Raw genomic sequence first — 23,858 nt, forward strand, 5'->3', positions numbered from 1 at the left:
TAAAGTATATGATTTGTTGAATAAAATTGGTAGAGTTGGAAAATGCAGTTTGAGGAAATCTTAGAAAGTAAAACCAAAAAAAGAAGTTGTTTGACGGTGAGATACAACTGCAAACATGCAAAATTGTTTGGTGGGGACATTATACGTTTTGGGTGGGGACATTATACGTTTTGGTGGGGACATTATACGTTTTGGGTGGGGACATTATACGTTTGAGCTCAAGGATCTGGAGAATTCCTACTTTAGAGAACAGGAAAACCAAGGGAAGGAAATTGAGGAAGAGGTAACTTAAGGGAGAACGAGGTCATATATAAAAGGCGTAAGAGCAAAAGCTTTGGCTCAGTGGCAGCAAGTGAGAGCAGGCCATCCGAATACAGCGTACGGATGGGATGGAAGGTTCTCATGCCCACATGGTGGCTCACAGAGACTGGCTGAGAACGCAGCTTCAGGGGGTCCCTGTGATGGTGGCACCAGGTAGAGAGAGGCTCTGTGTTGAAAGCCCACTTCAAAGCAGCCCCTTCAGGTTGCCAAGGATGGCCCGAAGGCCATCAGTTGTACAGATGTACAGGTGTGTGCGTCTGCCTAGCTCAGAGACCTGGTTGGCAATTATTGGAATAGAGGCTGAAAAACCAAAACTTGTGACCTGAACCTGTTGCTTCGTTACTATAAATACAGATAGGTAGATGAAAGGAAGAATGAATGTCTTTTTTATTTTATTTTATTTTATTAGAAAAGGAAGCATTTCTAATGTGTGGCTGAAGTAAGGACAGGAAGACCTCCCGAATTATGAAATGAACCAAAACATTTTCACTTTGCTTACAAGGTTAACAGTGCTTGCTTTTGTGAACAAATAGTAACTTTTCCAATCCCTGGTGTTGTGTGGATTTGACTCGTGTACATGTGCACCCCTTCATCAGGATGCTCCCCAATCTTGCTCAGACAGAATCCAATACACACACAGTTTTAGGGTTTTTCTATTGTAGCATGTGGTAAATATGTTAATACTCAGTATACATTTGTGGTTAGAGCAGGATTTTAAATTGCTGTTAAGCAAAGATTTATCTGGTGTCTTAATTAGAGCATGGACTGCAGTGTGAGGCATGGGGTTGCTGAAGCAACTGAGACACAGCAAGGAGGTAGTGGGTTTCTTAATCATTGATCCCCAAAACACTGCAGTCAGGTTCGTGGGACAGGAAGGAGGATTGCCTGTAGTGTCATGGGGAAGAGGAAGGGTTGATTGGCAGCCTCTGAGGCTGGAACTCTGGCCCAGTACCAGCTGAGGTAAGCCAGCTAGTAAAGGAGGAGACTGCTGAGGGATGCGCAGGGTGAGTCCACAGCAGAGCCAGCATTGACCTAAGGTTGTTGAGGTCCAAGGTGCTCGGATAAGATTTGCAGGCAGCGATGCATGTCCTCATTGGTTCCCTTGAGTATTCATGCTGCCTAAAAAGTCTATTTCCACATTTTACTTCCCTAAGAGTCTTTTTCAAAAAAAGCCTTCTGATCTTTTATTTTGAGACAAAAATCTCTATGTGTAGCTCTGGCTGGCCAGGGGCTCTCTGTACAGGCCAGGCTGGCCCTGAATTCTCAGAGATTCTCCTGCTTCTGCCTTCTAAGTGTGGGATTAAAGGTGTACGCGTGTCCGCTACCATGCCTGGCAAATATTCTGGTGTTTTATGCTTGTGTGAGAGGCTTTGGAGTTTGCTAGGAAAAGGGAAATTGAGAGAGGGTTTACGGGGGGGAGGAGGGGGCCTGGATGCAGTTGTTTCCTGCGAGTGCTGGGTGGCCTGCAGGATTAAGCAGGTCCCACTGACTTTGCTTCCATGGTAGTTATTGGTGCTAGCTTTGAATGGACCCGAGGGAGTCTTTGAAGAAGCCTCTTTCCCTCTCCACAGTTTGTGAGCTCACTGCTTCACCAGAGGAGGGCATGGGCTTGAGCGTGGGCACGCAGTGTGATCTCTGCTGTATGCCCCCAGCTGTGGGGTTTTATTGGAAAAAATCCAGTGTTGATGTTGGAAGTCAAAGCACAGAATGTGCCTGTGACTTCTCCAGGTCGCTCCGTCATGGTAGGCAGAAGGCTGCTTGCCACAAACCTGTCACAGTTGACAATTCTAAGTCTCCTGTTGCTACTGTTGGTTTATTGAAAGTGTTTTGGATGACAGGCATTATATCTGTATTGTTTGATGATTCTTTGTAGAAAATTTCCAACATGTCCAGAGAGGACGGGGTCGAGGGTAGCAGACACAGGAGGGCTGCTGGACTTTGCAGTAGAAGAGACACAGACGATTTTAAAAACCAGTTTCTTAAACATCAGTCACATATTTAGTCGTGCTCAAATCGTCTCACACAATTTTTTATAGTTCTTTCCCCCAAATCTATCAGACTCCATATATTTATTGATAGGTTTCTTAAATATTTTATAATTTCTTTCCATTTTTAAAAATTGTTTTCCTTAACATTTTCTTGTTAAAAGTGAGCTTTAGGCTGAGTCTCTGGCATGGAAGCTCTACCAAGGCAAAGCTGTCTTGTTTGTTCTCTGCCCCTAGCTTGATGAATCAGGATACCTAAAAGGCAGAAGCAGGGAAGGAAAGCTAATGACATGGAGAGAGGCTCAGGTGACAGGAGGGGGGACTCTGTAGATAGAGCCTCTTGGCTCTCACCCCATTATATAGGGTCAACCCTCTTTAACTGTCATAAGCTGGTTTGGCCAGCTGTACCCACAGAGACTGTTATTAGAGTGGAGAGCCATCTTTAACATGGCCAGCAGTGTGTAGAGGGGTCCCTAGAGAAGATGCTGAACCTTCAGCATGGCTGGGTTATGGTCAGACTGTGAAACTTTAGTCAGAAGATGGTGGAAACTGAGTTGCTGCTGTTCTGCCATCCAGCAGTGTGGCCTCAGACAGGTCCCATATTGTCACCATGCCAAGTGTCCTAATTTAGACAGTAGGTTCCATGTCCTTCACCTCCACTAGGGTGTTGGGAACCTTTTATGCTGCCCAGTGATTCTGGGTTGTAAGCCCAGGTCCTCCCACCAGCCTGCTCATGAAGACAGCATCCCATTTGCTCCAGATGAGCTGGGGTGGCACAGGTTCAGACAGAAGAGCAGCCCAGACCAAGTGGAAAGCGAGGCATGCCATCATCCGAGGTCCTCTTGCCCTTCTTGTGAGATGGCATGAGTAGATGGACGATGGTAACTGTCCCAAGTGATGCATCTTCTCCCGCATCCCCCCTTCAGGAGTCTCGGCATCCTCAGCCAAGTGACACCATAAGAAACGGGAGAGAACACCACACACTGGGCTGACAGTCTCAAGGACGCTGGTTCTGAGATTCCTGTCACACCAACAGGATGCATGTCTGTACAGCATCATTCCTGGGAGTGCTAGACTGAAAATGATGCCTTTTCCAGTAAGATGTGTGGCATTCTGTGAAGGGTGTGTGTGGGTGTGTGTCACACACAGAGAGAGACAGAGACAGACAGACAGATAGCCATCATCATCATGTGTTTATTTCTCTTGGGTGGAGATGATGATGTCAATATTCCTGGTACCAGACCAGTAGATTTAGGTTATAGCCTATGCTTTGTGAAATCAGAAATGACCCATGGTTTTGTTATTTTCCTTTATAGATTTACCTTGTCTAATGTGGTACCCACTGGCCATAAAAAGACTATCTAACTTTAAATTTAAAGTTAATAAATAAAAATTCAGGGCTGGAGAGATGGCTCAGTGGTTAAGAGCCCTTTTTGCTCTTGCGAAGGACACAAATTATGGTTCTCATTCATGTCATGTGGCTTACAACTGTCTATGGGTCAGGGTCCAGCAGGATTGACAGCTCTGGTCTTGGTGGGAACTTGTGCATGCGTGCGCGCGCGCGCACGCACACACACACACACACACACACACACACACACACACACTTCCTCAGTCACACGAGCCATGTGTCAGGTACTTGATAGGCAGTTGGGGCTGGTGACGGTTGTGTTAGAGCATGTTTCTGTCACCACAGAAAGCTCTGTTGGTGACATTCGTGAGTGTGTGGAACACCTAGGAGAATGGGAGGTGAATGATGGCAGGTTCTAAGCTTCAGGAGAAGGCTTACTTCAGTTGTCATCCCAGTGATGGTTTCCTTTAGAAGATGGGCCTTGAGGGCCCTCGGGTGTTCGGTCACCCAGCACTCTTGAGTGTCAGCAGGGACACCAAGTGCCTAACACTTAGTGCAGGAATGGGGCCTTTCTGCCCTCGCTTCATGCTATGTTAGGAGGACCTGTCTTGGTAACCTGTGTTCCTTGCTAGCCAATTTTCAATGTACTGTAAGGTTGAGGGGAGAACAGAGCTGTGCTTCTACTGCAAGCTTTGTGCCTGGCACTGAGGATCTGTGTAGCAGTGCTGAGACCGAGAGAAGGGAAGGGAACCTGGTGTGCAGGCTCAAGGGGATGTTCCCTCTCTGGTGCTGCCTGCTAGCATGGACTGAAGAGTGAACATGACCTTATGCCTGTCACCTGAGCTCCTGGCTCTCCTCATCTCTGTCTGTTCCAGGCTAGATGTCACTGGGCCCATCTTCCCCTCCTCCTTGCAAGCTTGCTATATGAATCAAGGGACTCAGATGTGTCACTCAGAACTCTTGTACACACATCCTCTTATATATCAGAATCTCTCTCAGACTGCACTGTTGCGTAGGGACTGAGTCTCCGCATCCTTTACCTGGCTCAGAATAGAGAACAAACAATGGGCAGATCAGTCTACCAGGCATCAGCTAACAGATCAGAGCCTCAAGAACTCTCTTTTGATCATTCTATAGCATAGTGAGGGTAGCTGATTAGTGTATTCATGAAAATTGCTGAGAAGAGATTTAAATGCTTTCACCACAAAAAAACAAGTATGAGGTAATGCCTCTTAATTAGCTCAATTTAGCCATACCATAATATGCATGTATTTTGGAACATTTTATGCAGAGTAAATATGTATGATTTTTGTCAATTATATAAGTTAATAATAATAATAATTAAGAACTGTTTTTGCTAAGAGTTTCCCACTGGACCCAGAGACAGCCCTGCATTTTAAGCATAAAGCTTAGTGTCTGCCCAAGGTCTTTGTACGTGGTGAAGCTAAGGCCCCCAGCAGTGTGGCAGTGGTGCCAGCCTTCCTGACTTGCCCTTTTCAAAACTGTTGCAGTCAACATCTGGCGGGTTACTCCCCGGCAAGCCCACCCTCCAGGGTTGGCTCTCCTTCCTTCCCTCCTGTCCTCAGAGCTGGTGTGTTATGTGTATGGTGTTGTGGTCCAGGGCACGTGATTTGGTGAGGGCTTGGAGTTGGAGGCCCCTTTGAAGACTGTTGCATGCTTCTCTCTACCTCCCACAGAGTGTACTGAAGAAGAGGGACCAAGTTCAAGCAGAGTACGAAGCCAAACTGGAAGCTGTGGCTCTGAGGAAGGAAGAGCGCCCCAAGGTCAGGAGAACACCCAGCCCAGGGTGGGCCACAATGCAGGCTCCCTGCGACTGCTGCCTTGGCCTTAGGTGGAAGGATAGACTCTGCTTCTATCTATCGGTTATTCTGTTTCTTACTTGTTTGTGATCCAAAGTTGTATTTGTATTCACAGAAAGGATGGGAATAGGGAATGTACTAAAAAGAAAATGGTAAGGACCAATGTCCGGGTCCTTTAATAGTTTAACGTCAGAACTAGTCACCTGTCTTCTCCTCCCAGGAGCAGACCTCAGAGATAACACCCTTCGCTTTGTTTATGCTTTTCATATGATACTGTGCGAGTCATCTGGGACTCAGGGGGTGGAGAAGGGAGTCACAGAGTAGCTCTGCGGATTGCCTGGTCTTTCGGGGTATAGATGTGTCTGTATCCAGTATGCCATAATAGCAGGCGGATGCATGTCTGCTACATTGATTCATGTATTACCACGGATCCACACTAGAATTTGAAAGCTGCCTGCATCTTACGTGAATCCCTGGTCTTGCTCCGAGAAGGAAATAGGTAGGGATTTATATGTTAGTGCATGTAAATGCCCTACATGTCCTGTGTACAAAAAGAACTCAAAGAATTTATATTTGTAATGTATTTCAAGAGGGCTTAGGATGCCACCCTGCGCTGCAACACACAAAACAGAGTTTGAGCACGTCCGATATGGAGGAGCCTGTGTGGGCACTGTAGCCTTTCTTCCAGTCAGACACTTTTTGCCACCTGAGACCTTAACAGGTGGCCCATTCCCCCAATCTTTTGTACCTTGGAATAGACAGCACCCATCCATTATCCTTGGATATTGCCGTCCCAATGTCAGCCAGACACAGGAACATGACTGCCTCAGTCACAGAAACAAGAGTATTGAAACAAGGAGGAAATCCAGGCGTTCCTGTCAGTTAATCGTCATAAAAACCCACATGTAAGAAGCAGTGACAGTGTCTGTCAGCTACCCGCAGGCCTGAGCGCCCAGCTCTCAGCAGTCCTGGCATCCATAAGTTGGGCAACTTCACAAGGGAAGGTGTCGGGTCCCAGCCCTGCCCACGCCATGTTGACATTGCTCTGGTTGGTAGCTACTGACTCAAATTCCTGTAGTTGGGGACATTTGGGCTCAGCGGTCTGGGGACTTAAAACTTTCAAGGTTCAAGCACCATTTGCCTCTGGCAAGAGTTGGCCTAACTTTGGGCTTGGAATACTTGAGATAAGACAGAAAATCTGGCTTAGGAGAACCACCATGACCAGGAGACCCTCTCTAGCCATGTGGGATGAGTGCAATTTACCACAGCAAAGTGAAGGTCACGAAACCCAGGGGACACACGTCCTTTCTAAACCATAAGAAAAACTTGAAGCCACTTGCTATATTATGCTTCAAAACTTTAATACCCTTCAGGGCTTTTGTTTTTCCTTCTGTTTTGAGCTTTGTGGTTAACTGCTACCCAGAGTGCAGAGTGGTGCCCTGTGTATATGATGGGGAGCTCAGAGGAGAGGCCTGGTTGGTAAACTCCTTATTTAGTTCACTCAGATAAATGAGGAAAGGTGTTATCAGACATCATACGTATTGGACTAGCTCATGTGACCAGAACAGGAACCCCTTCTCCTCCAGTTCTGACACAACATGGCACTGTGCCCAGGGCTGTTGTGTGTATGTTAACTCTGTACCTGTTTGTCAGCATGGCAGAGTAAATCCTCAAGGGGCTCCACACCGCCTTACTCTGACACAAAGGAATGGTTCCCCCATCTGTCTGCTCAGTTGGGTCAGATGATTCTTGGGGCAGGACAGTGCCTTTTACAAACCCTTCCAGGGCCTGCTTTCCAGGGAGCCTCTGACCTTCTAATTTAGAACAGTGTTTGTGGAGGAGGAGAACCTAGTCACACTTCCGAGCCAGGGATATGTTCTCCTTCCAGGTGCCAGCAGATGTGGAGAAGTGCCAGGACAGGGTGGAGTGTTTCAACGCCGACCTGAAGGCTGATATGGAGAGGTGGCAGAGCAACAAGCGGCACGACTTCCGGCAGCTGCTCGTGGGTTTGGCTGACAAGAATATCCAGTATTATGAGAAGGTGAACACATGCCCCTGTGTTTCCCAGGAGTCACAGCCTTTTATGGGCATTGTCTTACTTAGGGTTTTACTGCTGTGAGCAGACACCACAACCAGGGTAACTCTTATAAGGACAACATTTGATTGGGGTTGGCTTACAGGTTCAGAGGTTTAGTCCATTATCATCAAGGCAGGAACATGGTAGCATCCAGGCAGGCATGATGCAGGAGCTGAGAATTCTGCATCTTCATCTGAAGGCTGCTAGGAGAAGACTGCCTTCCAGGCACCTAGGATGAGGGTCTTAAAGCCCACATCCACAGTGACACACCTACTCCAACAAGGCCACACCTCCAAATAGTGCCACTCCCTGGGCCAAGCATATACAAACTACCACAGGTGTCTTCCAGATCCCCCTTGTCCCATCCCTAACCTGCCTCATGTGAGCTACCCCAGTGCCCTGGCAGACTGTGCTGAGTTTCAGAGCTGAGACCCCCACTCTCCTAGGCCTCCTCCTGCTGGAGGAAGTGGCTCTGTGATCTGGGAAGCTGGCTGCATTCCAAGTGATAGCAGCATGTGGGCAGCCCCAGTTAATGGAGCCTTTGGGGTTACTTCATGTTACCTTGTGGTTTTACATAAAGGCGTCTTCACTTTTCACTATGCCGTGGACCCCTCCAGTCACCTGTTGAAGCTGACAAACATCATGCACGCCAGGAGAAGGAATTAGGTCCCATTACAGATGGTTGTGAGTCACCATGCTAGGAGCTGAACTCAGGACCCCTAGAAGCAGTCAAGTGCTCTGAATTGCTGAGTCATCTCTCCAGATCACACTAACGCTTGTTAACATTTAACTTTAAAACATTCTTTTTAAATAAAGGTATATGGAATTACACAGGAAAGCAATGCTATTTAAAATGACTTTTATTCATATATCCTTTTGACTTGTGGACCTCAGAGTTAGCATTCCCATTAACACACACACACACACACACACACACACACACACACACACACACACACGGAAGGAGAGGATAAAAGAGCTAACTCCTAAAATCATGGTCCACTCCTTATGTATCTAATTTGGAGTCATTTCTAGCAATAAGTCCTGATGTCCTTTTGTAGCCTAAACTTACAGTTAAGCAATGGCCCAGTTTTAGTTGAAATAACTTGACCTTGAAATTCAGCTGTTGGGAACAGAACAGCCTCTCACCTTGTCGGACGATGCTAGGGACAGGCCTGTCTCCTAGATTGTGGCCCTAGGACTGTTGTGCTAAATCTCCAATCCCAATAAGCCCAAATAAGTACAAAGAAAACACAACTCAGTCATAATATTTATAAGCGGCATGCCTAGATTGGACAGATCTACCACTACACTACTCTGTCCCCAGCTATGAGATCCCTTGCTTCTTGCATTCCTCCAGACCACATGGTTCTGCTCCATCCTCCTTCCACCTGGTCTTCCTTGTCTTCCTCTCTCTCTCCTCCATTTCATCTTCCCCTCCTTCTTACTCTCTTACCTTCTCTAAAACTCCCAGCTCCACCTTTTCCTTCCTCTGCCCAATCACAGGCTCTAACCTTTATTTGACCTGTTAAAATGGGGAGAAGGTTCACCTGCAGTCTGCCCTTGTCAGGGCAGCCCCTCTTGAGGAAGCAGAATTAGCATCAAAATACAAACTTTACCAGGGCCACCCACACAGAGGACACATCCCGAGGCTTAGGTTGTGGCTGCTGCTCTGACAGAGAGAGTGCTCTGAGCAGAAGTGCTCGCACTCTGCCTGGTTTACTAAAGGGAGCTGGGGGGAGAGAGCCACCCTGCACCCTTCCACGCCTTTTCTCTGGAGTCCCTCCCTACTGCTTCTGAACTGGATTAGCAGTTGTTAGCTCACTAAATTTAACTCTTCATCCCACCAAGCGGTGTGGGTATCAGCGGAGCCCTGAGTGAGCCAAAGTCCTGAGTGTATGTGCATTGTTGACCCATTCCAAGGACCCCAAGGTCTCCAACCCATGGATGCATTTTCTCCTCTGTGCCAGGCTTGGGGGACAGCAAAGCTTTCCTTAGGGTGTGAGTACGAGCGTTTGTGAACAGTTGATCAGGGTGTTCTATGACTAGAACTGCTGCTTCCTCCTCCCAGATGTTCGTAGAGGGAGATCTTCGAACACTAGCCACCCCTCCCCCTATGCTATTCCTAATAAACTCACTGAGGTTGCACGTTGATCCCTCAGTCACAATGAGCACACACCCTCCTGATACCAGCTTTACTGTGTGTGTCTGTGTGTCTGTCCTTTCTCCCTTCACATCTAGTCAGGATTGCAGGACTCAGGACTCAGGATAGTCATGGCAGGTAGTATGACAGAGTATTTTGTGATTGAAACCATCATTCACAGAAGTTTAAAAATTCCTGCCAAGCTGACCAGTCTTGGAGTACCGAACGATAAATATTTAACTGATGGAGCTGTCAGTCTGGATTGTCCCCCACCCAACCAGCTTAGGAGACGGGGTCATATACTATTGGGGACAGGTAGAAAGCTCTCCCCATGTGAGTCAAGGCCTCTTCTTGCTGGCTGTGTGTTAGGTGACGCACCTGCCCAGCCTCTCTTCCTTTGTAAGTACTAATCATTTTTCTGCAGGGTAATTGCAAAGACAAAGTTAAATGCACATTCAAGTTACCAGAACATACCGGCATGTGGCAGACACTCAATTAAGTTTACGAGCTCGATGCTCGTATTGAGAGTCTAAAGCCAACGTGGTCCACTGTCTTCAGCATGCCAGTTGTGGATGAACCACCATCTCTAAACTCGAAAGCTTGCATCTGTTTCTTTCCATTGTAGCCTGGCCTTGGCGTCTACCTGTATCTGAGGTGGTTTCTCTGCACGTTTCATATGCAAGGGATTGAATACCCCGCTGAGCAGCAGCAGACTTCTCATGACCCTGTGGGCACCCTAAGTCCATCAGAGAAGCATTAGTGATAGATTCTCAGAGGAAAGGATGAAATACGTGTGCTGAAGGGAAAGAGCAAGGAAAAAACGTCCTCAGGGCCAGTGGAGTGGTCAGGAAAGAGCAGCCCGTGGAATCTTAGAGCAGCCTTAGAACATATACTCTGGGCAGAGGACACAGCACATGGAGGTCCCTAAGTGAGGAAAGAGCTTGGCACATTTGATGACTGAAAAGAATGATCAGCTGTTCGTCTTGGGGCAGGAAGGAAGGCCCCTGCAGCTGTGAGGGCTGGCCTTGAGGTTAGAGTGCTGCGGGCCTCCCTCCCAGTCTGTTGCTGGAAGCAGGCTCCTCGAGGCTGACCAGACTTTCCTTGTTTAGGACAGTGTGAGGGAGAGGTTTCAGCACTCGCTCCTCTTTCTGCTCCGCCTCATGCTGCCTCTCTCCACCCACCCTGCAGGCCTCCTCCCCAGGTGACTAAGTAGAGTTCTTCACCCTGAGCCTGTGTGTACAGCGGGCTTGCCCTTCCCTTTTGCAAAAGGCTTTTCAGAGGGAGGACAGTGTGTTCTGGGTCAGCCACTCTCAGGCAGTGCCCAAGTCTTCTAAGTTCTTGTCCTGTCAGAAGGATCTGGAATGAGAAGAGCATCAGTGTGCACCCATGTTCTTGCTCTGTGAACCGTAGGATAATGAATGTAAAATACACAACAGGATGTAGGCCTAGTAAAACCTGACTGTTGGGCCAGTGCGTGGGTCAGTGGGGCGGGTAAAGATGCTTGCTGCCTAGCCTGACAGCCTGTATTTTATCCCCGGAACCCACATGGTGGGAAGAGAGAATTAACTCCTTAAAGTTGTTCTCTGACCACCACGTGTATGTCATGGTACATGTGCCCTCACCCTACACATACGCAGAAATAAATATAAAGAGTGCTAGACTCCCTTCTGCTCAGTCTTTGGGGATATATAAAATTGTCCAAACAAGCAAACCAAACTTTAGGTGAACAAGAGTGAGCTTTGCACCCACCCTGACTCAGGTGGCTGGCCTCTCCTGGCTCCATCCTTAGACAAGCCCTGCCCACAGCTCCAACCATGCCTCTACCGATTCTTAGAGCTGCTGTCCTCAACAAGCTGTTTCCTGCCTGGTCTGGATTTTGCTTAGTGAAGGTATAGCTTTTCTTAGAGTGGATCTTTCCACACATTGGGTGTAAGCTTCACACTAGAGTGAAGGCATACAAGCCTTATAAGGACATGCCTCTTTCATAAAGATGGGGGTGACGGATTCCAGACAAACACCTGTCACCTCCCCTATTGACAATAGTATTGATTACAGACGTAGGCGCCACTAGACAGAGGTGACCCGGCAGGATGAGGATTAACAGAGTAGCATTCAGTAGCTGACCTCGTATGCGTGTTCTCTCGTCCAGTGCCTCATGGCGTGGGAGTCCATTATTCCACTACTGCAAGAGAAACAAGAGGCCAAGTAGCTTTGGTTCCGGAACAGAGACTCTTCTGCCTCCACAGGGCATGGTACCCTGAACCAGAATGTCCCTGCAGTGCCGGAGAGGTCGCCGTGGGAAAGCAGCACAACAGCACCTCTTGTGTTTGTACTTTCTACCCCCGCCCACAGTTGTTTTCAGTTAGTATTTATTCCTTGGAATCTATGAGGCTATAATCATCTCTCAACAGAAGCATACCTCCGAATCGTGAAGGAACCTCTTAAATGGAACACTAAAAGACTTGAAACTGAGGGGCAGGATAACCCCCATATGACACGTGACAACACTTTGGGGACAGCTCAGTTGCCATTGTGGGACAGAACCCCAGTCCTGTGTTTCAGGGACATGGGGAGATATGAAGAAAGCAGCTGCGGCTTGCTGTGGAGACCCTGTGGCTCTGCACTTTACCCGTGAGGGCATTAACCTGACCCAGCATGGAAGGAGGTGTGGGTACCTTCTCAGAATGTCCTTAATTTACAGTGGCCTGTGGCTGTGGCTGTGGCTGTAGCTGTGGCCTGCTGCCTGCTTGTGACGAGTGGCCTCTGTTGACTTGTTTCTGGTTCACATGGAGCCACCTGAATCCGTGTCTGTGAGGATCGACGCTTGAGTGAGCAAGCCAGCGTCCTTGTCCTTACGGGATGCCTCAGGATCTTGTTTCTGACACCAGAATGCAGCAGACCAGAAGCTTTTTGGTGTGAACTGGAAAAAAAAAAAAAAGGTGCATTTTTCTCCGTGAAGGTCTTAGTGTGTGTGGTTTGCTTGTTAACTGTCATCGTGGTTGGGATTAGACCTGTTTGGAAACAGTTGCTGTCAGTGACGCTCCTGTGTCCAAGCCCCAGCTCCAGTGTCTGCTTTGTGCAATTTGCCTTTACCTCACCAAAAATGTCTAGTTTAATCTTCCTGCCGTGCCCGCTGACTGACTGGGCAGCCTTGCAATGGGGGCTGATGCGCTGTCTTGTTTTTGCTGTCACAATTTGTAAATTCAGTGTGACTTCTACATGAGTGTTTTAACCCTCAGCATTCTGTGGTCAGGAAGACAAAAGCATCTGCAGGCCCCTCCAAGACGAGAAGAGCAACATCATGCTCTTTGCTTCTGGCTATGTGGAAATCTCTGTTCGCAGCCAAAATCTGGGGGCTACCGCTGTACTTAACATCTTCATTTGAAGCTTTTCAGATTTCCATAAAGCCAGCAATCAGAAAGGATCTCTCTTCGGTACCACTGTTCTTGCTAAAAAGAAGCTGCATATTTGTGTTCTTTCATCTGTGGCTCTTTGCTAAAAATCCATAGATCTGAGCTGCAGGTAAACGGAAGGGGCGTTGTCTTTAAGGTGAGGCAGCCAAGTACTGCTCCGTTGTACAAGTTAATTTGTAAATCTGGAGCAGACAGCATGCTAAGTCCTGTAATTCCCTCTAACCTGGAGTCAGCTGCATCATGGGACATCATAGGACGGCAGCTAGACAGCATGAAACAATTTGTCTTCTCATATTTGACAAATTTGTGATAGAAATAATAATTCCCGCATCTACTGGTACTTGCCTAAACCCTATCTGTGCCATCCCAAAGTCCTTGATGTGAATTTTCTTTGGTACAAATAGAAATGGCCCACTGAGGCAGAGGAGTAAGAGCAGTCCGTACACCCAGACGCCAGCGAAGCGGCATCTCATTCTACCTCTAAACCACCGGGTTGGTGTGGGTATGAATGCTCAGAGCCAACTCAAGCTTGCTGGTAGAGTCAGGGTGTGTATTTAGTCACCAACTGGCCTCCACAGTGTGTATCAGCAGACACCAGACTCACCCAGAGGTGATGTCCATCTTTGAGAAACATGAAGCTTTGCTTTGTGGCCTGATACAAGTACAGTGACTTACTGATGCATACAGTCACGTGATGATACATGGGGAGAACTATAGAAAGAAGTATCCAGAAGCTAAAATTTGATGACCAGCTGGTTGCCAAAACCTCAAGTCAATCCTGTGTGCTGGTGAGTTATGCAAGAAGAAAGCCCCATAGAAATGGCCTCCAGCTGCACTGGGAGATGTAGGGAGGGAAGTGGGGACCACAGCCAATCCCTCGTGAGAGGTGGCTCTCATGGCATCTTGCAGTGTTTGTCTTGTTCTGTTCATTTGGCCAGTAAGCAATGTCCCTGGGATTTGAGTTTCCAGAAAGAGCTGCAATAATGGAGACTGTCTGTCCCTGGGGAACAGCATCAGTGGCAGAGCCAAGGACACCCATGCACAAGGAGGCACACTTGTCCCTCTCCTTGGGATGGCAGCTGGTGAGCTGAGGAGGCTGGCCTAGAGGGAAAAAAAGGCAGCAGTCAGTGAAGGAGGCCTTCCTCCTTCCCTTCCACAGGCTCCCTCAGTCCCTGGAAGCTCACCAGTGAAAAGCAGGCACAGAAGAGATTCCTACACAAATCACAGCTCAGAGACTGCAGTGCCAAAATGCCCCAGAGAGGCTCCATTACTTCTGGAGCCTCCAAAGCCTTCCCCTGATGTCACAGGTCCCTCCGACTTATTTTCCAAGAGTCTTTGCCTTGAGGGTGCCACAGGCGGAGAGATAGAGATTGCGTTGAGGCTTGAACACATGCCAGTAAGATGAAAATTGGCCTTAGCAACTGCCCAGGTCCTGAGAAGTAGAGGGCTTGTCCACAGGGTTAGAAACCTGCAAAGGCAAAAGAGGGACTTCTTGAAGCCAAGGAGGTTTGAGAGCCGCGATCATTTAGGACAGTTGTGGTTTGAAGCAGGAAAGGATACTCCTGATGTTGGGAATTTGCAAGAAGAATCTGGGCTGTGCTGCTCCAAACAAGGAGGCTTTGCTCTGGAGTGAGGAGGGAGTGACCCCCCCCCCAGCCTGTATGGGGTCTGGTTTTATGTTCTAAGGCTCAGCAGTGATTGCTGCCAAGCTGGAAGTAGGGCTAGGGAGGCAGTGGGCTTGTGTTTCTCCCAGCTGTAACTCACCTCACCAGATATTTTCCCATAGCTGAAAGAAGAAAAGCCAGTGTGCCTGGGGCTAGAAGCAGAATGTAAGATACGTCTCTGTGCCAAATGGAGTTGTAGAATGTACCCTCTCAGTGGGGGGGGGGGGGGAACCAAATGTGAACACTACAGCCTCTGGCGAGGGCTCTCTGGACATTTTAATTTTAGAAGTGGGCACGAGGCAGTGTTTCTCTTTTAGGACAACACCCACGGAACACTGCGTGACTTGACCTGTCCTGTGGCACCGAAGCTGTAGGTAGCTGGCTGTTTTGATGAGGTCATTCGAATCGCAGGAGCATCTCTCCACTACACTATCCTGAGCTGGTTGGGGTGCAAAGAGGAAGGCAAGGACTGCCTGAGAGGCTATGTTGGCCATGCTGATTTGGGTCTTGGGATGGGTTGGAACAGGGTTCCTGCCTGACTAGGTGGAACTGGCAACCTTGAAGGGTGATCTCCCCCCCCCCCCCACACACACACACAGGATCAGCTGCCTGTGGCTGGGGCAGGGCACACCCGCTGGGTCCCACCTTCCCTCAGACAGTCTTGCTAAGTATATGACTGGGAGAGTTTGGTCATGTTTGTGTACGTGACTATGGTGGGAATGTGGGGTTGCCTCCTGCCTTTCAGAAGCCTTCAGGATGGCAAGGGATTGGATGTGCCTGCAGGTTTCTCTGCTCAAGGCAGCAGGGGGCACTTTGCAGTATAGTTGAGGAAAATGACCTCTCCTTGAGCAAACTGAGATGCCCTTGGTGTGTGGCAACTGCTTGCTTCCCCCTGTTTATACTTCAGTGAGTAATCACGGATCCAATATTTTACTAACCCACTCTAGGTTGTCAGTGTTCCATTTTGAAAGTGTCCCTGTGGTTGCACACTTGAGAGGACAGGGACTCTGTGTCTAAGAAGGCTGGGATGAGGGCTCTGTTACAGGGCAGAGTGTTCTCTCGTAGCCTTATCTGTTTGAATATTCCTGGGTATAACTTTATGTGTGGCAAAAACCCACATTACCAAAGTAGTTTTTAACTACTGTAATTTGTAAGTAAGTGTTGTGGCAGGGGGGACCTTTAAAAGATCAATAAGATGTGTCTCATATTTATGAACTTACACTTGAAAACCAACACACCCAGAAAAAGCCACAGATTGTTAAAAGCCTAATTGTAGTTTGTAACAATTTGTCAGTACCTACTAATTGCCTTATTCTTCAGCTAGTGGTTAAAGAGGCTGCATAGAAAGTTTTACACATGGAAGCAGTTGATGTAGAAACTTCATATAGGCAGCTGCAGTCCTCCCAAAGACTCAAGCCAGAGGGTGGGGGCCATGGAAACAAGGCGGCCTTTCAGGTGGCAAGATTAAATATTGCTGTTGCCAAATAGTATTTGAAATAATACCAGGAAACGGGGACCACAGTACAATGTTTTCGAGTGAGAAAGAGGAATGTAGTACGCTTTGGCATAGTTTGGGAGTGGAGGATACAGACATCAGCAGCAGTGACAAATCACACAGCTTCAAAAACTCCTCCAGTTTGTGACAGCATGACAGGTTTACTCTGCTTCTGCAGAGTGGGCCCCAGAGGTCATTTAGGATCGAGATTCCCCAAAGGTTGAAATGCCAAATAACATAAAACACGTTCTCTCGACTCAATATTAAAGCCAGGGTGAAGAGTCGTATACCCCTTTGTCCCTGCAGTACTGCCTGAGTCTGTGGTGATTCTGGGGTCTCCATAGTCCAGCTCAGAGCAGCTAACACCCGTGCACACTGTGGTTGGACAGGCTGGTCCACAGCCTTAGACCCACGCTCTGCCGAGATGCTGGAGGGGAGGAAGGGCTTTTCCTACACTGCGGATTGGGGTAACAAAGCAATGGCTGTGTCAGCTGGGCCTTTAGCCAGGAACAAACCAGCACAAACCAGCATCTTGTACCAGTTAGCACTGTCCTCCTGGACCATGCTGAGGGTTGGGCCTCTCCCTCAGAGTCCTTTCTCACTGTAGTTCTGTGTGCCTGTTCCCTTCATGCCTGAGTCAGGAGTCCATGGAGAGATAGCCGACATCTGACAGACTCCCACAAAACAAACTGCCAGCAAACTTTCTAACTCATTTTAACTTCAAGGGGGAATTAAAACAAACTTTTGGACTTTTTTTTGTTTTTTAAATTGTTCTTTGTGTTTAAAACTTGCAGAGATAGAAGCAGGCTTCTGAGGTACGAGGTCTTGCTGTGTGCTCTCTCTTCGTGCTGCCGTTAAGCCAAAACAAAAGCTGTGAACATAGGTGCTTGAGAGAATGCGTGTTGACAGGAAAGTGACTGATTTACAGACCCAAGTCTTTGTCTCATGAAACTACCAAAAAAGAATGTCACCTTTTTTCTTTGTTGTGAAACCAGAGATTATAAAAAGGAAAAAAAAAAAAAGTTGTCTTGTTGTATTTTTGATGCTGGCACAAGGTTCCTGTCCACTTTGGTTTTTCTTATCTCTGTATGTAAGAAATTCTGTTTGTTGTTTACTATGGAATTAGTATTACATTTTGAGGTAAACAAAGAATTTGTATTGCTTGATAAACTATTAGCTTGTAAATTAAAATTTTTTTCTTTACCTCAGTTAACTTAAGTAATGGACCAATAAACCTATAAAAGATGCTTTATTTATCCCGGGTCATGTGCTCATTTTTGTCTCTGTTAGGACTGGAAAAACAGGGCATCTGCCTTTTGGGCTTTTTGAAAGTTTCTCTGAACACATGGTAATTTTCTTGTGAGAATCAAAACACAGAGCAACCATAAACACACACACATGCACACACACAAACTTTGTATTCACTCTGCTATAGGTCCAGCCTTAGTTTCTGACTCTTGCATCTTACAAGTTGGCAAATGAAGAAACTGCTGTAGTATCATTGTGACTGCCAGGCAGATGATTCGCAGAGATTTCTTCCTGCACAGAACCACAGCCAAACTTTATATTCTGGCCCAGGGCAGCACCTCCTGTTTGGTTGGGGTTTTCTTATTTTGTTTATTCCTGCCCTGTTTTCAAGGCTTTTCCAAGGAAAGGAATACCTACAGTTTGTGAGAGCGTTAGCATTTCAAAGTAAGCTGCCAGGGCTGAGAAAGAGGCTCAGTGTAAAGAGCTTTCTTGCACTGTTCTTGGAGGACACAGTCTGATTTCAGTTCCCAGTCCCTGTGTCAGGAAGCTCAGAACACTGTCACTCTAGCTCCAGGGGATCCCTTCTCCTCCGCACTCACTCACATATATATGTAGTTAACATGAAGTTGGATGTAGGGTACACACCTGTTATCCCAGCACTTGGGAGAAAGGAGTAGGCAGATCTCTGAGTTTGAGGCCAGTCTTGTCAGCATAATGAGTTCCAGGTCAGTCAAGGCTACCTCCCCTGTCTTTACCCCATACACTCAGGAAGGAATTGACTGAAAGCCATCCGTTGTGTATTCCACTAAGGAAGTCTGCTGGGACTCGGTGGGTTTTGTTTTCTGTTGGTGGGTGCTGTTCCTGGGTTTGTTTTTGCTTTTTTTTTTTTTTTTTTTTTTTTTGGTTTTTCGAGACAGGGTTTCTCTGTATAGCCCTGGCTGTCCTGGAACTCACTCTGTAGATCAGGCTGGCCTTGAACTCAGAAATCCACCTGCCTCTGCCTCCCGAGTGCTGGGATTAAAGGCGTGCGCCACCACGCCCGGCTGTTTTTGCTTTTTTTGAGGCAGGATTCTGTGTATTCCTGGCCGGTCTCTGACCGGCAGTATAGCTAAGGATGGTGATCTTTCTGCCTCTACCCTCCCAAGTGCTGGTATTACAGGTGTGTGCGACCGTGCCTGGCTTAATGTGGTGCGGAAGATTGAACCCAGGGCTTTGTGCATACCAGGCAAGCACTCCACCAACCAAGCTGTGGCCCCAGTCCCGATCTGTGCTTTTCAAAGCAACAAAGGCAGCAGGCACCGCCTTGACTTCATTGTACTCATTTCCAGTCGAGGAATGCTCAGCCAAGAAAACTTTTTTTTTTTTTTTTTAAGAATTTACATTAATTTAAAAACGGTTGTCATGCATACAAAACTGTTGTCAGTTTTTACAAAATGTCTGTTTCATGTTCATTCCCCTTGGGTTGGTTAAATTTAAGCTTTAGCTACAGTCTTCCATACAACTAACACGACTCCCATGTGCCCTATAGATGCCTTTAAGACAGCAATGGAAGAAGGGGGCTGGCTGGAGCCCAAAGCCCTCCAAAATCCAGAACGCCTGTGCAAGTAGCTGGTACACACAGACCTCAATCTCTGCCTGGCAGAGGCATCTGAGAACTAGGAAATCTTCTCCAACACCCAGAAAGTGATTTTTCCTCCCACCAGGGACCCGCAGGCCAAAGCAGGTTATTGGAAGACCGGAACTTGGGTTTCCTAGGCAGAACCTGGTTATCGCTGGCGTTTTCAGCTCCTCTGTTTCTCTGCACGCTCTCCTTGTTGTGACCTCAGGACTTGTTTGTAGGCCACAGCACTGTAAGAAATTGCAGAAGAGAGTTTTAAAAGGCTAGCTGGGATGAGGCAAAGCAGCTCCTCCTCCATGCCGGAGCCATCTCCCACCCCTCTTTCTCACTGATGGAGAGATAGGTTGACTCCATAGTGCATCAGGGTGCTACTGAGTGAGAGGGTTGGCTCTGGAGAGCTCTCCAGATGCCTTCCAATCCCGCGATAACGAACTTCTCCCTGTCTCCAGTGACATGGTGAACTAGACAGCTGCTGCGTTGTCCTAGCAACTCTGCCTCGCACTCTTGCCTAGTGATGTCTTCCTGTGAATATCTCAACAGCAAGTTCACTTCACTGATGCCACGGAGTGGTCTCCACTGCAGTTACCAGTTACCTCTGAGGATCTTGCCTACACCCTGTCCCCAGCACTCGGGTTGCACTTGCTTTTACTAAGGTGCTGGAGACCTGACTCACATCATCAAGCTTACACAGCAAGCATTTACCAAGTCGTCTTCATGGCCCCAAATCATTCTCCTTATTGTTTAAACAGACCTCAGGAAGCTGAGGCTAAGGCTAGCCTGGAACTCCTGATCCCCCTGCCTTCACTCTCTGAGAGCTGGGTGACAGAGATGGCCCAGCATGTCTGGTTTATGATGTGCTGGGGATCGAACTCAGAGCTTCACGCTTGCTAGGTAAGGGCTCTATCAACTGAGCTGTGGCACCAGTCTCAGGTGCCACACCTTTCTGACAAATCTTTCTAGAATAGTTCTTAGGTGCTGAGCTCTCGTTGAACACAGTGGACACATGGGAGCCACACAGCTGCGGTCTCTGTCCTGGGCAAGCCTGCGATCTAGCGGGAAGCAGATTAAACATTAACACGGTGGTCACCAGCTAGTGTGCTCTGAAGGAAAAATATAGGAGCTTCAGCAGGGCTCAGATTACAGCAAGGTTAAGGGAGGAGTTTTGTTTTCTCATCTGCAACATAGGGATAAATAATAGTCATTTCGATGGAATCCTTATGAATTATCATATATAAAATATCTAACACATTTGTTAGTACCATTTTTTTAAAAAAAAAGTCTAGGATGGAGAGGGATAGGAATTCACCTAAGTGTGCAGGTTGGAGAAGATGGAATCATTCTCTTCTGGTCGATTATATTTTCTTTGTGCAACACAGAGTACCCATGAGTACCTGTGGGCTCGTGTGTGTGTGTGTGTGTGTGTGTGTGTGTGTGTGTGTGTGTGTGTGTGGTATATGGGGTGGGGTAGGGAAGAGGGCTGTGGCAGCAGCAGAGCCTCACAAATACTTCCTTAGCATCTCCCTGTTCATGTAAAGAAGAGCAGGAAGGGAAGACAGACTCCCACAGTGGCTGTGACAATGCCTCTCTTTTGTTATAGGGACTAGGCGGAGCCAACATGCATGCACTCGAACACACACACATACACACACACACACACACACACACCATTTATAGACAGCCTCAGGACCTTGGCTGGCATCAAGGAGAATGCAGACACAACTGGTCCAGCCTTCTGACTTTCTTGGCCTCTTCTGCTTTGCCCCACCTCCCTGGGACTGTCTGTGATTGGAATGTAGCTTTTCCCTCTGTGACCAAAACCCACACAGGTCTTTCCTGTTGCTTTTACTTAATGACTGATGACACAGCTTGGCAACCTCCAGCTGGAAGAGATTTTCAGATTCTTATCGAGTGACCCTGGGGAAAGGGAAGGTCACAGAAACACTGCTGTCATGCCATCCGTGTTCAATCTTCCTTGTACATTCAAATGGCCTGCAGAGCTTGAAAGTAATGTCTAGCCCAGATCAGTTGAGTCCTAGTCTGTGGGTATGGAACCTGAGAGGTTCCATTCTGAAACCTTCCCTGGCCTTGCAATGTATAGAGAATGTGTTTGTCTGCACAAGTCTCTCTGCTGCTGAAGGGAGGGGGTGGAGCCACTGGAGCATCCGATCAGCTGCTCACTCAGATGTTTCCAGAGCCTCTTCTGCTTCTGGGACACAAAATCATGAAAGCTCTGTGTGGCCAGTTGAGATTTGGTATAGGGCTGGTAAGATGGCTCTACCAGTAAGGATGCTTCCAGAGTGCCTGAGTCTGATTCCCAGCACCCATGTCAGAGGCTGACAACCACCTATAACTCTAGTTCCAAGGGACCCAACACCTCTGGCCTCCAAGGGCACCTGGACATGCATGGTATCACACACACACTAAAGGTTAAAAAAAAAAATTTTTTTAAGGAACTGGTGCAGAAGGAAATGGCTGAATCCAAGTGCACTGGGTGAAGGGTCAGGGCTGTCCCATGCTCCCTCAACCCTTTTATTGAAGAAGGCAAGCCAGCCTGCTTAGCACAACCCATGTGAAACTGGGAAGGATCCAGTCATTATATTTGTTGGTCTGTTTATAACCTGATGACCTACATTGGCTATAGACTTGTTTCCTACTATTGTTTCTGGGTGTTTATTTGGGTTAGAGAGGCTGTGTCAACCTTCAGTGAAATGGGATTGGCTACTTGGATGAAATTATTAATCCATCATGAAGCTGACCAGGAAATTGGGACTCCTTAAAAATCTATACTGTATGCTAGCTAGCTCTCACCAAGTTAGTCCAACCTATGCAGCCATGATCAATGGAAAGGTCTAAAGGATGTGCAGTCCTGGACAGTCCTGGCTCAGTTCCTTTATCTTAGGACATGAGACTTGGCCATGGTCCTCTGCTTGGCTAAATATCCCCACCTGTTTGCTTTTTGTGTCTTATTTTCCTCAACTAACAAAGCGGACAGCCTTAACGACTGATGGCTCCTATCACAGGAGGCCAGGCAGAGAACTAGATATTATGATATAGCGTGAGGATTCCAAAAATGGCTTTGGGCTGTAGAGATGGCTCAGTGGTTAAGAGCACTGACCTCTCTTCCGAGAGGTCCTGAGTTCAATTCCCAGCAGCCCACAGCCATCTATAATGGGATCTGACATCCTATTCTGGTGTGTCTGAAGACGGCTACAGTGTATCCATATAAATTAAATAAATAAATAAATAAATAAATAAGTCTTAAAAAAAACCCAGCGTCATCAAGTCTGCCTTCAACTATTATCTAATCTGCTGTCAACAATACAGCCATTTCTAATTCTAATCAATACTAATACTAATACTGATATCTAATACTAATATGGGAACCTCAAAGTGTGAGACTGTGCCAAATCCATTGTACCCTAGGGCATATTCTGTGGCTGTCCTGAAAGATACATTTCTCTTATTGCTAGCCCCCACGGGTACATGAGAAAGTTTCAGTTCAGGGGCAGAGGTATTTACGTGTAGCTACCAAACACTTAAAATGTGCCTACAAAATGGAATTTACATACATAACAATACATAACTGGGTCTCAAAGATCTGGTCATTTTAAAAAGTAAAGCATTCTTGGCTGGAGAGATGGCTCAGCTAGTAAGAGCACTGACTGCTCTTCCAGTGGTCCTGAGTTCAATTCCCAGCAATCACATGAGGGCTCACAATCATCTGTAATGGGATCTGATGCCCTCTTCTGGTGTGTCTGAAGACAGTGACAGTGTACTCACATACATGAAATAAATAAATAAATCTTAAAAAAAAAAAAAGTAAAGCATTTTTATTGCCTGATTGTGTATACTGGTTAGTTATGTGCTGGAATATTTGTGTACCAGCCATATTAAGCTATATTATTATAATTAATTTCACCATCTTTTTTTTTTTTCTTTTTGAAGACAGGATCCCATATGATGTAGGCAAAACTCAAACTCATTGTGTAGCTCAGGATGACGTTGAATTTCTGATCCACCTGCCTCTACCTCCTGAGTCCTGGGATCACAGATGTGTGGTACCACACTGGCTTATATGGTGGGAGGGATGGAAGCTGAGACTTGTGATGCTAAGCAAGCACTGTACCAACCAAACTACACCCCAGCCCACCTTTCCTGTTTTAAAATGGGCTCTTGCCAGATATAGGGGCACACCCTTGCAATCCTAGTTCATAGGAAACAGGCCGGAAGATGCAAGTTTGAAGGTAGCCTGAGCTTCACAGAAAGACTGTCTCTCAAACAACAAACAAAAAGGGGGCTCCTTGGGTCTGGGCGGGCATTGCTCAGTGGTTAGGAACACCTAATGCCCATGTTCAGTGGATATCACTGAGAGGCCTGCTCTTTTCCGAAGGGAAAGAGAAGAACAGTGAATATGGGGGAGATAAGTGATAAGAGGGGATGAGAGGAAGGAGGGGAAACTGTGGTCAGGGTGTATTCTATGAGGCCAATAAAGCGGGGGGGGGGGGAGAGAGCACTTGCTGCTCTCTCAAAAAGGCTTGAGTTGGGTTCCCAGCACCCACATGGAAGCTCACAACCTTCTGTAACTAATTCTGCAGGGTCTCATCTTCCTCTTCCATTTCTGTGCTCTACATACACATGGCATACAGGTGTACATGCACACAAAACACTCGTATACACAAAATAAAAACAACTGAACACACACACACACACACACACACACACA

At 47.2% G+C, this 23,858-nt stretch overlaps 2 protein-coding genes across 2 annotated transcripts in view; one reads left to right on the top strand and one right to left on the bottom strand.

Annotated features, from left to right (window-relative positions):
- Snx30 (sorting nexin family member 30) overlaps nucleotides 1-12,619 on the top strand; it is a 96,744-nt gene extending 84,125 nt beyond the window's left edge. Inside the window, exons 7-9 of the mRNA XM_021200259.1 lie at nucleotides 5,355-5,441; nucleotides 7,366-7,518; nucleotides 11,847-12,619. Coding sequence (XP_021055918.1) covers nucleotides 5,355-5,441; nucleotides 7,366-7,518; nucleotides 11,847-11,906 — 300 coding nt within the window. The 3' untranslated portion in view covers nucleotides 11,907-12,619. The remainder of the gene's footprint in view (nucleotides 1-5,354; nucleotides 5,442-7,365; nucleotides 7,519-11,846) is intronic.
- A 6,268-nt stretch (nucleotides 12,620-18,887) lies between these two features.
- The window catches only part of Slc46a2 (solute carrier family 46 member 2), a 9,500-nt gene continuing 4,529 nt past the window's right edge, over nucleotides 18,888-23,858 (bottom strand). Inside the window, exon 4 of the mRNA XM_021201076.1 lies at nucleotides 18,888-19,365. Coding sequence (XP_021056735.1) covers nucleotides 19,299-19,365 — 67 coding nt within the window. The 3' untranslated portion in view covers nucleotides 18,888-19,298. The remainder of the gene's footprint in view (nucleotides 19,366-23,858) is intronic.

The sequence above is a fragment of the Mus pahari genome, chromosome 6 (genome assembly GCF_900095145.1).
Source record: "Mus pahari chromosome 6, PAHARI_EIJ_v1.1, whole genome shotgun sequence".
In the NCBI taxonomy this organism is placed as follows: domain Eukaryota; kingdom Metazoa; phylum Chordata; class Mammalia; order Rodentia; family Muridae; genus Mus; species Mus pahari.